This window comes from Podarcis muralis, chromosome 7 (assembly GCF_964188315.1).
Source record: "Podarcis muralis chromosome 7, rPodMur119.hap1.1, whole genome shotgun sequence".
Classification (NCBI taxonomy): domain Eukaryota; kingdom Metazoa; phylum Chordata; class Lepidosauria; order Squamata; family Lacertidae; genus Podarcis; species Podarcis muralis.
This window is the reverse complement of record NC_135661.1, coordinates 58433423-58445773: the sequence shown is the minus strand read 5'-3', so window position 1 is coordinate 58445773 and position 12351 is coordinate 58433423. Positions and strand designations below refer to the sequence as shown.

General features: G+C 43.3%; 1 protein-coding gene across 1 annotated transcript in view; it reads left to right on the top strand.

The window, feature by feature from the left end:
- The window catches only part of KPNA6 (karyopherin subunit alpha 6), a 31421-nt gene extending 22419 nt beyond the window's left edge, over positions 1 to 9002 (top strand). The window contains exons 8-14 of the mRNA XM_077931848.1: positions 566 to 665; positions 1283 to 1446; positions 2036 to 2114; positions 2444 to 2569; positions 4146 to 4273; positions 5963 to 6141; positions 6809 to 9002. Coding sequence (XP_077787974.1) covers positions 566 to 665; positions 1283 to 1446; positions 2036 to 2114; positions 2444 to 2569; positions 4146 to 4273; positions 5963 to 6141; positions 6809 to 6996 — 964 coding nt within the window. The 3' untranslated portion in view covers positions 6997 to 9002. The remainder of the gene's footprint in view (positions 1 to 565; positions 666 to 1282; positions 1447 to 2035; positions 2115 to 2443; positions 2570 to 4145; positions 4274 to 5962; positions 6142 to 6808) is intronic.
- Positions 9003 to 12351: the final 3349 nt, after the last annotated feature.

Below are 12351 nucleotides of genomic sequence, written 5' to 3'. Positions count from 1 at the left end.
ACATCTGATGCTGGTGTGGGGCAGATAGAGATGTGGCTGGATCTGCTGTGTGGTAGACTTACCTGGGGGGAACTCAATCACCTAGCTTTGCCAGTCCTGTGCTCAGCACTTTGCAAAGCCCCTTGCACTGCAGTTCCCAAGTGTTTGACAGCTAGCTGGCTGCAAGATAGTTGGGTGGGATAGCCCACTTGTCAATTACAAATGTTAAAATAGGATACCCCACATAAGCTGCCCTGAGTAGGTGGGAGAAAAGGCAGGATAAAACTTGATGTTGCGGAATAAGATGTATCTTGAAAGTGATCATTGTGGCATCATAGGCATTTTGGGTTGAGGTAACCCAACTTTCCTTTAAACAGACCAGAAAGGTCTGGGTGTGTTTCAGATTCTCCTTTTCTACTTTTGCAGTTCAGCTTGAATTCAAGCTGTCACTGAAAGGAAAAGTACTTAAGGATTAGAAGAGTTTTAACTGATAAAAATGATGACTGTAAGAACAAACAATTGTAATCTCTACATTTATATTTAGCAATGTAATATTTATATAAAGTATAATTTGCCTGTTTTCCAGACTCCTCACAAAATCCACCAGGTTGACAATGACACGAAATGCTGTCTGGGCCTTGTCAAACTTGTGCAGAGGGAAAAATCCACCCCCTGAATTTGAGAAGGTGAGATATAAAAGTGTGGCCTCTGCCTTGGCACCTTCCACAGAATGATGTCATAGAACTCTAGACTATACCATTTGAAGTAGATGCCCACAACCACACTCCACCCACATGCTTCATATTTTGTAATGTGTGGGGACGAAAAGTCTAATCCTGTAGTAGTAAGAAACTACTACACCTGGAAGAAAGTTTCAGGGTTGGCCCTTGGCAAAAATATCCACTACTAACCCTGGGTTTTGTGTGAAGTAATGAGCATGCCAGGAATAGCCCACCATGAGCTTCTTCTACATGGACATCCAATTGTGACACTGCTGTGCTCTCCAGTAAGCAGAGTGATTGTGAGCAACAGCCCCAAGTCAGGGTAAGGGAAATGAAGGGGGCGGATTTGTAGCTTGGGCCATTGGTTCAAACAATCCCTCCCCGCCTTCCCAAAATGGATTTTTATGTTATGAGTCAAGTTGGACAAGAGTTTGGAATTGCAATTGACAGGCATTCAGGCATTCTCCTTCAATGCTTGCAACTTGTCCTGGTCCCCAACCCCAATTGGTCATGGGCTTATTTGTCATTCTGCCTCTCTTGGGATCTTACTATCTTTCCCTTATGATTGTGCTTCTTGGTAGGTGTCGTCGTGTTTGCCAGTCTTGTCACGCTTACTCTTCAGCAGTGACTCAGACTTGCTGGCGGATGCATGCTGGGCTCTCTCCTACCTGTCGGATGGCCCCAATGAGAAAATCCAGGCTGTAATAGATTCAGGGGTGTGTCGGCGACTGGTGGAACTGCTGATGTAAGTGTCCAGCCTCTGAAGGATGTTGTGTGTGTGTGTGTGTGTGTGTGTGTGTAATAGCAGAGTTGCCTCCTCTCTCTAGCTGGGATTTATAGGAGGACATATCTCTTACATGGCAGGGATATGTGTGTCACAATTTTAGTTATATGTTGGCCTGAGAGAAATGTTGGCACCCTTTGGAAGTTTTACAAAAGTAGCATATGGAATTAATATTGACCATTATTATGGCTAGAGTGGCTACCATTCAGGTACTGAGACCTTCTGACATAGGAAGCATGGAATGGCACCAGCCCCTGCATATGTGTGTGTGCATACACTGGATTTAAAATGGAATAAATAGGTGGGATAATGTGAACAGCACCATAATTTTTCTTTGGTTGTTGTTTTTTTTACAAACAATTAAGTAGTGCATAAATCTTATGAAATAAATAAAATAAAGTAGATGTCTTAAGTAGCGCAGCAGTACCACACTCAAAATGGTAGACCATAGCCAGTGCCAAGAGGAGTGAAGCATTGAGATAGGGATTGGGGTGTTCCTTCTGCTGGGTAATAAGGTGGGCATCTTTTCCTTTTCTTCTTCTCCTGGCAGGCACAGTGATTACAAGGTGGCCTCCCCAGCTTTGCGAGCTGTTGGCAACATTGTGACGGGGGATGACATCCAGACCCAGGTGACCTTGGGAATAAGAGTTAAATGGGGCCATCCCAAATTCAGGATACGGGAACCTACAACCACTGCAGAGGGCTGGTTCTGGAAGATGCATTTCTGTTAGGCTTTTGGGAGAAGATGTGAAAGTGTCATCAAAGCAAACACTGGCTTCATTTGGGGGGTGGGGGTGGATTTGCAGTCATACACGGAAAGCCGGATTGTTTCTTGCCACTGTGAATTGTAACAAAAACAGAGACTTTTCAAGATAGCTAGAGAGAAAGAGCTTGGTGCTCTTCTTTTGGGTAGGAGCAGCTCTCTCTAACAAGCGCCTCTTCAACTTCCCCTTTTCAGGTGATCCTGAATTGCTCAGCTTTGCCTTGTCTCCTTCATCTACTCAGCAGTTCCAAAGAGTCTATCCGGAAAGAAGCTTGCTGGACGATCTCCAACGTCACAGCGGGGAACAGTGCTCAGATACAGGTACAGCTTCCTTTGACTCAAAGGGCAGCAGACCTTTTGGGTCTTTTACTCTGGTAATGTGATGGGAGAGATGGCATGGGAGGGGCATACATAATTCGCTGTTTCTCAAGCAGTCTCCCTGTTGGGTACCTGGGTGCTGATGCAATAACGGTGCCAGCACTGCATTTGTGGTCAGCCCTTGGGGCAAGGGGATCCTCTCCTCCTTGTCGCCACTACTGCTTGTTCACCTACCTGCTTTCAGGGAGAGGGTGTGCAGGTCGCTGTGGCGAGGTAGATCAGGGCCAGAAGGCTGTAGCAGTTGACAGCAGGCCACTGCTGGAGTATTGACCTTAGCAGGTGCCTGAGAAAGCCAGCCCTGGGGTGTGGCAGCCATACTGTTATGGTACTTCATGGTACAAGCCTGGGAATATTGCAGGGAGGGGAAAGCTGTTCGGTGGGAGATTTATATTAATCTTGCTGCTACAACTTTTACAAATTGTAAGGATGGAAATAAGTAGGCAGTTTCTTACTGCTAAAGCAAAAATACTTCGGAATGTGAAAGCTTCTTCAAAAGAATGAAATTATTCTGGACCAAGCAGATGTACAAGTCTGCCTGCCTGCTTTTGGATTGCATCTCCTAAGTAGAAGTGTTCTGAGACTTGTTCTCCTTGAATAATACTGCAGAAATGATAGTAGTCAAAGCAAACAAAATGCTCTTGGCTGCATGGCTTGGACAATGACTGATGTTCATAAGGAATTGTAGCATTTTTTGAAGGTAGCAAATGATTTCTACAGCAATCACCTGCAGCAGGATCTGTTTTTCCCCTCAGAACATATACTCCCCAAATTGCATCTTAATTCATTTGATATACCCGGGAACCTTCCATCACATGCTTTCCCGATCATTTGACCTGAAACCAAATGCTCCTTTTCAAAAGATGGGTTTGCAAAGCCTGTAGCAGAAATTGAGTAGCTACCTTCTGAGTCAAGTGTGGGGAACCTGGTGCTTTCCAGATGTTGGTGAAGTACAATTCCCATCATCCCTAGCCATGGGCCATGTTTGCTGGGCTGATGGGGGATGTAGTTCAGCAATATCTGGAGGTTCCCCACACACCAACTCAAAGTATTAAAGACCCCAAAACTTAATGAAATGACATGTGACGTTCTCCAGAATTTCTTGCTAGAATTTTTGAAAGCCTGAATCTAAAGAGCTGTGGGACTCATTTGTTGAGTGCCAGCGAGAACCTAATTTTCTGAAACGGCAGCAGCTCCCTTTCCATCCTCCCTTCCTTTGCCAAGTGGCAAATTGTTGTTGGAAACTTCTCTAACTTTCCAACAGTAGCTAGTGATAACTGCACAAAGGGCAGTGGTTTAAAGAAAGTTATCTGACAATACTGCCAGGCTGCTATAAGGAAAGCTTTGCCTGAGCCTAAGCAAATCTAGGGAAGAGACATCAGCCAGAATCCAGTTTGGGGAGAGTAAGCCCATATAAAGGGAAGCTGATGGAATGATTGAACTGTCCCATCAATACGGATGGCAGGAGTTCCTTCTTGCAGGAGAAGGACTCACTGTTCTCTTTTTCACATTCCCCCTGCAGGCAGTCATAGATGCCAACATTTTCCCAGTGCTGATCGAGATCTTGCAGAAGGCTGAATTTCGCACAAGAAAAGAAGCTGCTTGGGCAATCACAAATGCAACATCAGGAGGAACCCCAGAGCAGATCAAGTAGGTTGAGGCCGTTCTCATTTTGCAAAGTCTTTCCATTTGGCTCCCCTCCCTCTTTGTATCACAGTGTTGTCATTACCCACAGATCCAGAAGAACTTCGCTGTGAAAGGACTTGTGGGATGGGTTAGAATACATTGTGCCTAGTCTTGACCTTGCTTTTATGGTCTTTGGCCAAATAAGTTGGGTAGAAAGAGGAGTTCTGCAGTTAGGTTGGGCTGCCTTTTATTTTATTTTGTGTTGTTTTATTTTTTAAAGAATATGGAAGAACTGGTTAAATTGGTTAAAGTCAGGAATGGATTGTTGAGAGACTTAAGAATTGGTCAGAAAGAGACACTATTTGTGGTAGGAAGAATGAGTGACATGTAACTCCCTCCCCGCACTTCTTGCTCTCATGAGAAAGAAGGACCAGGTTAGGAGCATGGACAAGAGGAGAGCTCTCTCTCACTCCACACACCCTATTTCTTTATAGTTAACAGAAACTGGTGATCACAACAATAGACAATTGGTACAAAACAGTTTGGGAAACAGCCCTCCTTGAGAGAGTAACAAATAAACTATAGTTAACATATGGACAGATCAAGAAAGATGGCTTTGCCCCAGTGTGGTTTAATTTCACAACATATGCCAGTATTCCAGAAAATGAATGACCCTCCCCATCAGCATTTTAGCCCAATCTAGTTGATGAATTATTATCTTCACTCTGAACCCGCCTCCCATGTTCATCAATGACTATCACTCATACTTAATCTAAGCACAACTGCAAGAACTCCCGATTCGGTGTCTAGCTGTGTGATGCTGAATGTTATCTGTTAACTCTGTTCTATTCTGTTTCACCTTTGTTTTTGTTTAAACCAACTCCAGAACCAATAACTTGTACATTGACCACTAATAATGCACCATATGTTGTAGATATTACTGCAAATTTATTGTGCTACAAATGCCATGAGAAGATGTGGTCTATTTATTTGTATCATTTATTATTCCTATGAGCCTTGTTTATAAAACCCAATTTAAAATTATTCACAACAACAAACAAACACCAGAAACTGATGATCATCAGTATTACTGGTGAGACAAAGGCATATTTCCCACAGTGTATACGGATTTCATTGCCTCAGACCATTAAATTGCTACATTTTTCATTAGAACAAAGGGCTTCCTTTAAAAAGTATTAATTCACAGCAGGTAAGTCTGATTAGTGCAGCATCCTTGTTCAGAGCACTGTAACCTTCCTGTTGGTTGGCAAGCACTTCCCTGGGGGTTTGGAGGGAGGTAATAGAATGTAGATCAAAATGTACATGTCTAAAAACAGAGTAGCACAACTTGGCAACCAGGACATACTTTTTCTGTTACTTTCAGCACTTTAACTTTAGCTGAACCTTGCAGGTTTTTAAACCCTGGAATCTTCCAAGACTCTTACATCTCCAAGCTTACCTAAAGTTTCTCCTGAACGTGGGCAGAGTACCATTCTCACACCTTTTGCCATAACCCAGCCCTTTTGTGTGAGAACATGGTAGGGCAGAAGGGCATGTATTCCAAGCAAGCTTGAGTTACTTACCTCCCCGCTCCCTGCTCCCACTTGAAACAGTTACATAAATTTGACCTGAACGTCAGCCAGTAACGTCTGCCTGTTTTGGTTTGGTTTTGAACATAGGTGAAGTTCTGAGCATTTGTGTTCCCTTTCTCAGGTATTTAGTCAACCTTGGCTGCATCAAGCCCCTGTGTGACCTTCTGACTGTCATGGACTCCAAGATCGTTCAAGTGGCCTTGAATGGCCTGGAGAACATTTTGCGACTGGGTGAACAGGAGGCCAAGCAGAATGGCTCTGGCATCAACCCCTATTGCAGCCTCATTGAGGAAGCTTATGGTGAGTTGGCCAGCCTGCATCTTGAAACTCTTTTCCCGAGGCAACTTAATAAGTATACCCTCATTTGCAAACCCTTCCCAATAAATTGTCAGTGATTCTTCCTTCACATCCTCACACATACCTGCATGTTACCTATGCTCCTCCATCTCCACCAGCTTCGGCCACCTGCAAGTCCTTCCTCTTCCTTCCTTCCTTCCTTCCTTCCTTCCTTCCTTCCTTCCTTCCTTCCTTCCTTCCTTCCTTCTCTCTCAATGGCCAGAACCACCTCCCAGAAGCTCTCAACTTCCTCAAAGGTCCACCTTTTCCTTGAACTTTTTGGCACACCTCCTTAGTCCTCCCCAAACCCTGCCACAACCTTTGCCAACCTTCAGCTGTTTGGGACTACAGCTCCCATCCGACAAACAAGATTCGAGCACAAGACCACTCTCTCCTCCTTCTGTGGTTTCCAGCAGCTAGTATTTAGAAGCATTACTGCCTCTGAGCACGAGGGCAGAATTATTGACAGCTGTCTCCTCCATAAATTTGTCCTGTCCTCTTTTAAAGCCATCCAGGTTGTTGGCCATCAGTGCCTCCTGTGGGAGTGAGTTCCATAGTTGTAGCTATAGCATAGCACCAGGTGGTGGAGCTGTGTATGCATAATAACAAGGACAATGTGTTTCTCCTCCAGGCTTGGATAAAATAGAGTTTCTCCAGAGCCATGAAAACCAAGAGATCTACCAGAAAGCCTTTGATCTGATTGAGCACTACTTTGGTATCGATGAGGACGACTCCACTTTGGCTCCCCAGGTAGACGAGGCCCAGCAGCAGTTTATATTCCAGCAACCAGAGGCCCCCATGGAAGGCTTCCAGCTATAACATGTGTGCAGAGCGGGGGAAGGGGGGAGAACATCGTAACTTTGTTGGAAAGTTAACTGCAGAGAGCCTTCACACCCCCAGCCGTGTTCTCTTCTCAGCCAAACAAAAGGCTGCAAAGTGCCCACTCCACCTGTTACAAAACAGCTTTCTCCTTCACTGACACATGGCAGCAGTACTTCGTGCTCATGAAGAAGAAGAAGAAGAAGCAGAAGAGAGATTCTTACACACAATACATTTTTTTTCTTTTTGCTGCTGCACATGTGTGTCAAAAAAGCAGGTGCTGAGGTGGATGAAAGTGGAGGTGTAAATCAGTTACACCTTCTAGTGTGTGGTTTTCCTCTGGGGTTTTTTGTGTAGGTTTTTTCTCAAATGTGTATCTTCATTTGGGTACTTGAGAGATGACTTTTTTCCAGTGGGAGAAGGCAAAATAACGTAGATCACAACCAAGGAATTTAATCCTGGATGCTTGGGTTCAACTATTTAAAAAAATTCTTTTTTGCACATCTTGATTTTTATTAAAGACTCTTGATTGATCTGCCAAAAGCAGCACTTTGGCCCTCATTGTTCTGTGTCCCCCTGCCCCCCCCCGAAACCCTCTTGCCAAACAGCACCTTTTCAAGGGATTTGGGCCAAGTTGCTGCTGCTCCTGCCCCCTCCTCAAAAATATTCCTGTACCCAGATGCAGGAAAAGTTGGACAGCCCCATCCCACCAGGCATCGGAAAGACTGTCCTTCAGGGAGGGATTCTTTTTTTAACTGCTTCAGAATTCAAACAGTGCAGCAGTTCCCACTGTCTCCTGAAGGCCCAGTCTAAGGAAGAGGAAGAGGCCTAGGTTAAAAGGACTCAAAGCACAGCTAACCATGAAGGTGGGCTTCTCTTACATTTGCTACTGACTGAAGTGTTGAACTGGTGGAGGAAACCTCATCCTGCATCTTTACTTGAAGAAAAATTTCAAACCTTATTGAAGCCTTTTGGTTCCATGTCATTTATTTTGAAAGGAATTCTTTCCCTTTTTTGGGGTCTTGGCTGGCTGGGGTGGGGACAAACCTGACATGTTTCCTGGAGCAGGTCTTGTGCCTGCACTTGGTGCACAATCTGCTCTCAGCTCAAAGAGTCAAGTGGCCTGTGTTTTCTCAGAATTACCTCCTGCTCAACTGTGTCGTATACATTCTACTTCAAAATGAAGAAGAGAAAGCTCTGTATTTTTTATATATTATATATACACGTAGATATTTGTCTAATTTGGTCTCCAGAGGGGGGGAACTATAATTCTTCTAAGGTATATATATTAGGATACTGTGTGGCAGGCCTGCCTAGGAACACATGGCCATGAAAACCTCTTTGGTTATCTTGAGTTCTCCTTTTACCTACTGTAGGAAGTGCCAGATTAGTTGAACTCCCTTTACCAGGTGTAGATTACTTGGCCAAGGCAAACTATCAGCTTATTTCTGCGATGGGGAATGGCCCCTTCAGATTGCTTAAATGCTTACGGTATGCACATATCCCCTCCCCCTTTTCTTCTTCTCACTCTCCGACATTTGAATTCAGGGTTCCCAAAGCATTCAAGAAGAGAAGTTCAGGCAGGTGTGAAGCTGGATGCGAAACCTTGGGCTGCATTTTGTAATAGAGATTTGCTCTTTGTTGTTTAAAAGGAAGAAAAACAGTGAAACAAATGCCAAGGAAACTAATAAACTACATCTGTGCATTCAGTGATTGCAATCCAGATAAGAACTGGAGTGAGGACTGTTTTCCTTAACATAACTTGCAGTATCCAGGATCCAGTGTGCAAAATGGCATGCATGCTTTTATTTGTGTCTTGCAGTGACCCTGCGAGGTAGGTTAACATCATTTTACTGTTGAAGGGGAATGGAGGCAAAGTACTCCTGACTGAGGCCACAGTGTTCTCTTGATGCAGCTGAGGCTTTGAATCTACTCGGCAGTCATAGGTGGGTCGGCACTCTTAACTGCCGGGCAGCACTGCTTTATGCAGTTGGTGGCATAGTTTTTATATATATATATATATATATATATATATATATATATATATATATAAATAAATATATATAAATAAATAAATAAATACAAACTGATTTTAGAGATGCTTGCATAGAGAGTATTGAATTGAAGGTCCCCACCGTACAAGCATAGATCAGGGAATATAAAGGGGTGGGGGATAGAGACAGTTTCACTATTTCCTTTTTTGCCTTAAACTGATGCTAGGATTTGAAATCCTGCCGGAAGAAAAACAGCCACAGTAAATATATGGGCTTCTTAGTTCTTGCTGCAAGAAATAAAAGTTAAACAAGAATTCTGCCTGTTGAAATAACCCAAAAGGTCATAAAAAGTGCCTCTCCTGGATCTAAGTCTAGGTTATACAAGTCGTGTTGCAGCATGTGGAGGAGTCTGCTTTACTGACACACCAATCTCATCCTCCTGGTGCAGTTTTTCCTTTTATTGTTTTTGTTTCCATGTAATATAAACTGGAGTGGGAAACTTGTGGTTCTCCGGATGATGTTTGGACTACAGCTCCCATCATCCTTGACAATTGGCCAAGCTTTCTTGGTTTGGTAGGAGCTTGAGTCAAATGCCATCCAAAGGGGCAACAAGTTTCCCTATCCTGATTTAAATGAACCAAAGGCTCAAGCACAAGCAAAGCAATATAGATGCCTAGACATACACCCTCAAAAGGCTTAGTACAAGTTAAAATTGAATGTGGGGAATGTGTACCGTGCAGGTGCAAGTTCTTGGTTAACATGTTCTTTTAGGGTCCAGCTAAAGTGGAAAAGTTCAAGGAGAGGAGGAGCCAAAAACTGATGCTCTCTGAGCTGTGCTAATGAAGTGGCCCTGCATCCCTTCTTTTATTTCGACCTAATGTTGTGGCTGCTATGAAGTGGCAGATGGGAAGAGGCTGGCTTGTTAATGGAACTGGTGGTGGACCTTCTCTTGCTACTTAATGACATCCTCATCTCTCTGAATTTGTACTGGTCTGTTGTCATCCTGTGACCGCAGGCTGAGCTGCTGGGGGACGCAAGAGGAACATGGAGTGATCTGATGCCTGGAAGCTGTCCTTTGCAGGAATCCACCTTACAGCCCACATGGGTCACCAAGGGAGAGGGAGAGGGTGGTGCCACTATAATGTGCTTGGGAGGGGGAACTTCCTCCATGCTGTTCTTGTTCCCAGCTACTGAGGGAGGCTTTTCCGGTCAGGTGTGAGAGAGAATTTGGGGTGTGTGGAGAGAGAGAGATTGTCCTTTTGATGGGAAGTTCTGTGGGTGGGTAGAGGAGATACTATGACCTTTTATGTAGATTTGGAAGCTGAGAAAGAAAAAGCACATTATGGTCATTGGGAGGGAAACTGAGACAAGGAGATGGGGGTTAGGAAGCAGAGTGAGCAAGGGGGGGAAGCCCCAGGTACGTCAATTATGCAAATAGAAGTGGATTTTAATATATTTGATCTATATGCTGATGTCTCTGTACAATCTTTGTAATGCACCCAGCTGATGGTGTGAAATTCCTGTGCCACACAACTCCTACCTATATTCTTTCCCCCCTTGTTAGGAATTCCAGTCAGGCCAGGGCTGATTTTAATATGTCTGTTTATAACTCATAACCATACTGCCTTGTCTCAAATACAAGCATATCAACAAATGCAACTGTTGCTCACATTGATTGAGAAATTTAGGTGGGGCTGAATGATGCTCATCCAACAACCAAGCTCTTCTGTTCTCTCACACTCCTAATAGGACATTAGCTACATGAGGGGCAAATGTACCTTCCCCTACAATCCCAATGATGTGAAAGTAGAGTTGGTCTGCTTTGTTTGCTTTAAAATATGCATGTAAATATGCAGACTCCTTGAACCTTAAGTAGGTGTCCAGGTCTACTTGGTCTGTAAAAAAATATGTGCGATTCCTTTGCCTACTCATCTACCTGTTGTTCTGGAGGCCCGAATAATACCGTTTTTGGAACAGGACAAGGCCACTGTGACCAGGACCTGGACTACTGAAAGCATCCGTTCTGAGGATTCCCTCTCTTGCCTTAAGAAATTATGTGACCCATCACTTCTCAAAGGACATAATCAGAAATAGATGCTTCTTTTAAGGCAGCCCACATGGTGCCCTCCTCAGATGCTATTGCACTGCAGCTCCCATCAACCCTAGCCAGCACTGAATGGTACTGATAGTTGAGGTCCAGTCCAGCAACATCTAGGACACTAGGTGGATGAAAGCTGCTTTAAACCTTCCAGCGAGTAATTGTGATGCAACTTTGTTGTGGTGGTAGAAAACTTGGTTTATATCTCTTAGCATGATTTAAAAAAAAAAAATCAGATGAGTGTGAGGCATAATGTATATGCCGCTTATTTGAGCATCTTGGTGAAGGATCTTAATACAGCTGATATAATTTCTCATAGCAGACAAAGCTAGAAGTATTTGGGGTGGTTTTTACTATGGAAGTGTCCTTTGGCTAATTGGTCATCAGACTGGGACAGAAAACTTATTACTGTATTATTACTATGTAGAAGACTAAATTCTTTTGATAACAAAAAGCCCAAGACCTGTGATGAATAGAATTCCTGCTTGAAGGAAAGGGGACTGCAATCTATAATGTTTCAAGGATTAAGTTAGAGGTTGTTGACTGTCATTTTAGGTTGATATTTGGATTTCTGAGTGACATGGGTGCCATCCCCTCTGGCCACTTTTACCCAGATCCCTTGTAAAAGAAACTGTGTATTCATGTATGCACTTCCTCTCTGTGAGGGAGCGGCCTAATCCAGGGGAAAAGTTGGATCCAGTAGAACTAATATAGCCCTTGAAAATCTCATAGAGTATTACTGTTCCAGTTTCCTCCTTCAGCTCTGCACTTTTTAAGGAGGAGGGTTAGCCATCCACATAACCACAGAACATAAAGAGGCTTCATAGGAGGGTTGCTATGTTGGTGAACTGAATTAATGTAGAATGGTGATAATATACTTGAAATTTCCAATTGAAATCTAGAAAAATTATTTCTAGCATAAATAGTCTAGTATATTTAAGGAAACCTAATTCCTACCTAGAAGCTTTATACTGCTATATGAATAAAACTAGACTAATGCACTGCAAAATGCACTTTTATTTCTCTGGGGTTTTAACAATATATTTATCTGCTCGTCTTTCAGACAGAATAAATCACATTGATGAAAACAACATAATTAGCAAACAGGATAAAATAAGGGAATGCAATAATAACTGCATTAATCTGATAAGTCTAAGTGTAGAATTGGTGCTACTTGTGCAACCATGCTTTTTTACTGTCCATATGTTTAATTCAGATTTCCTCATACTGCAGAAAACCTGTTAAGTAAAAAGATGGTCACAT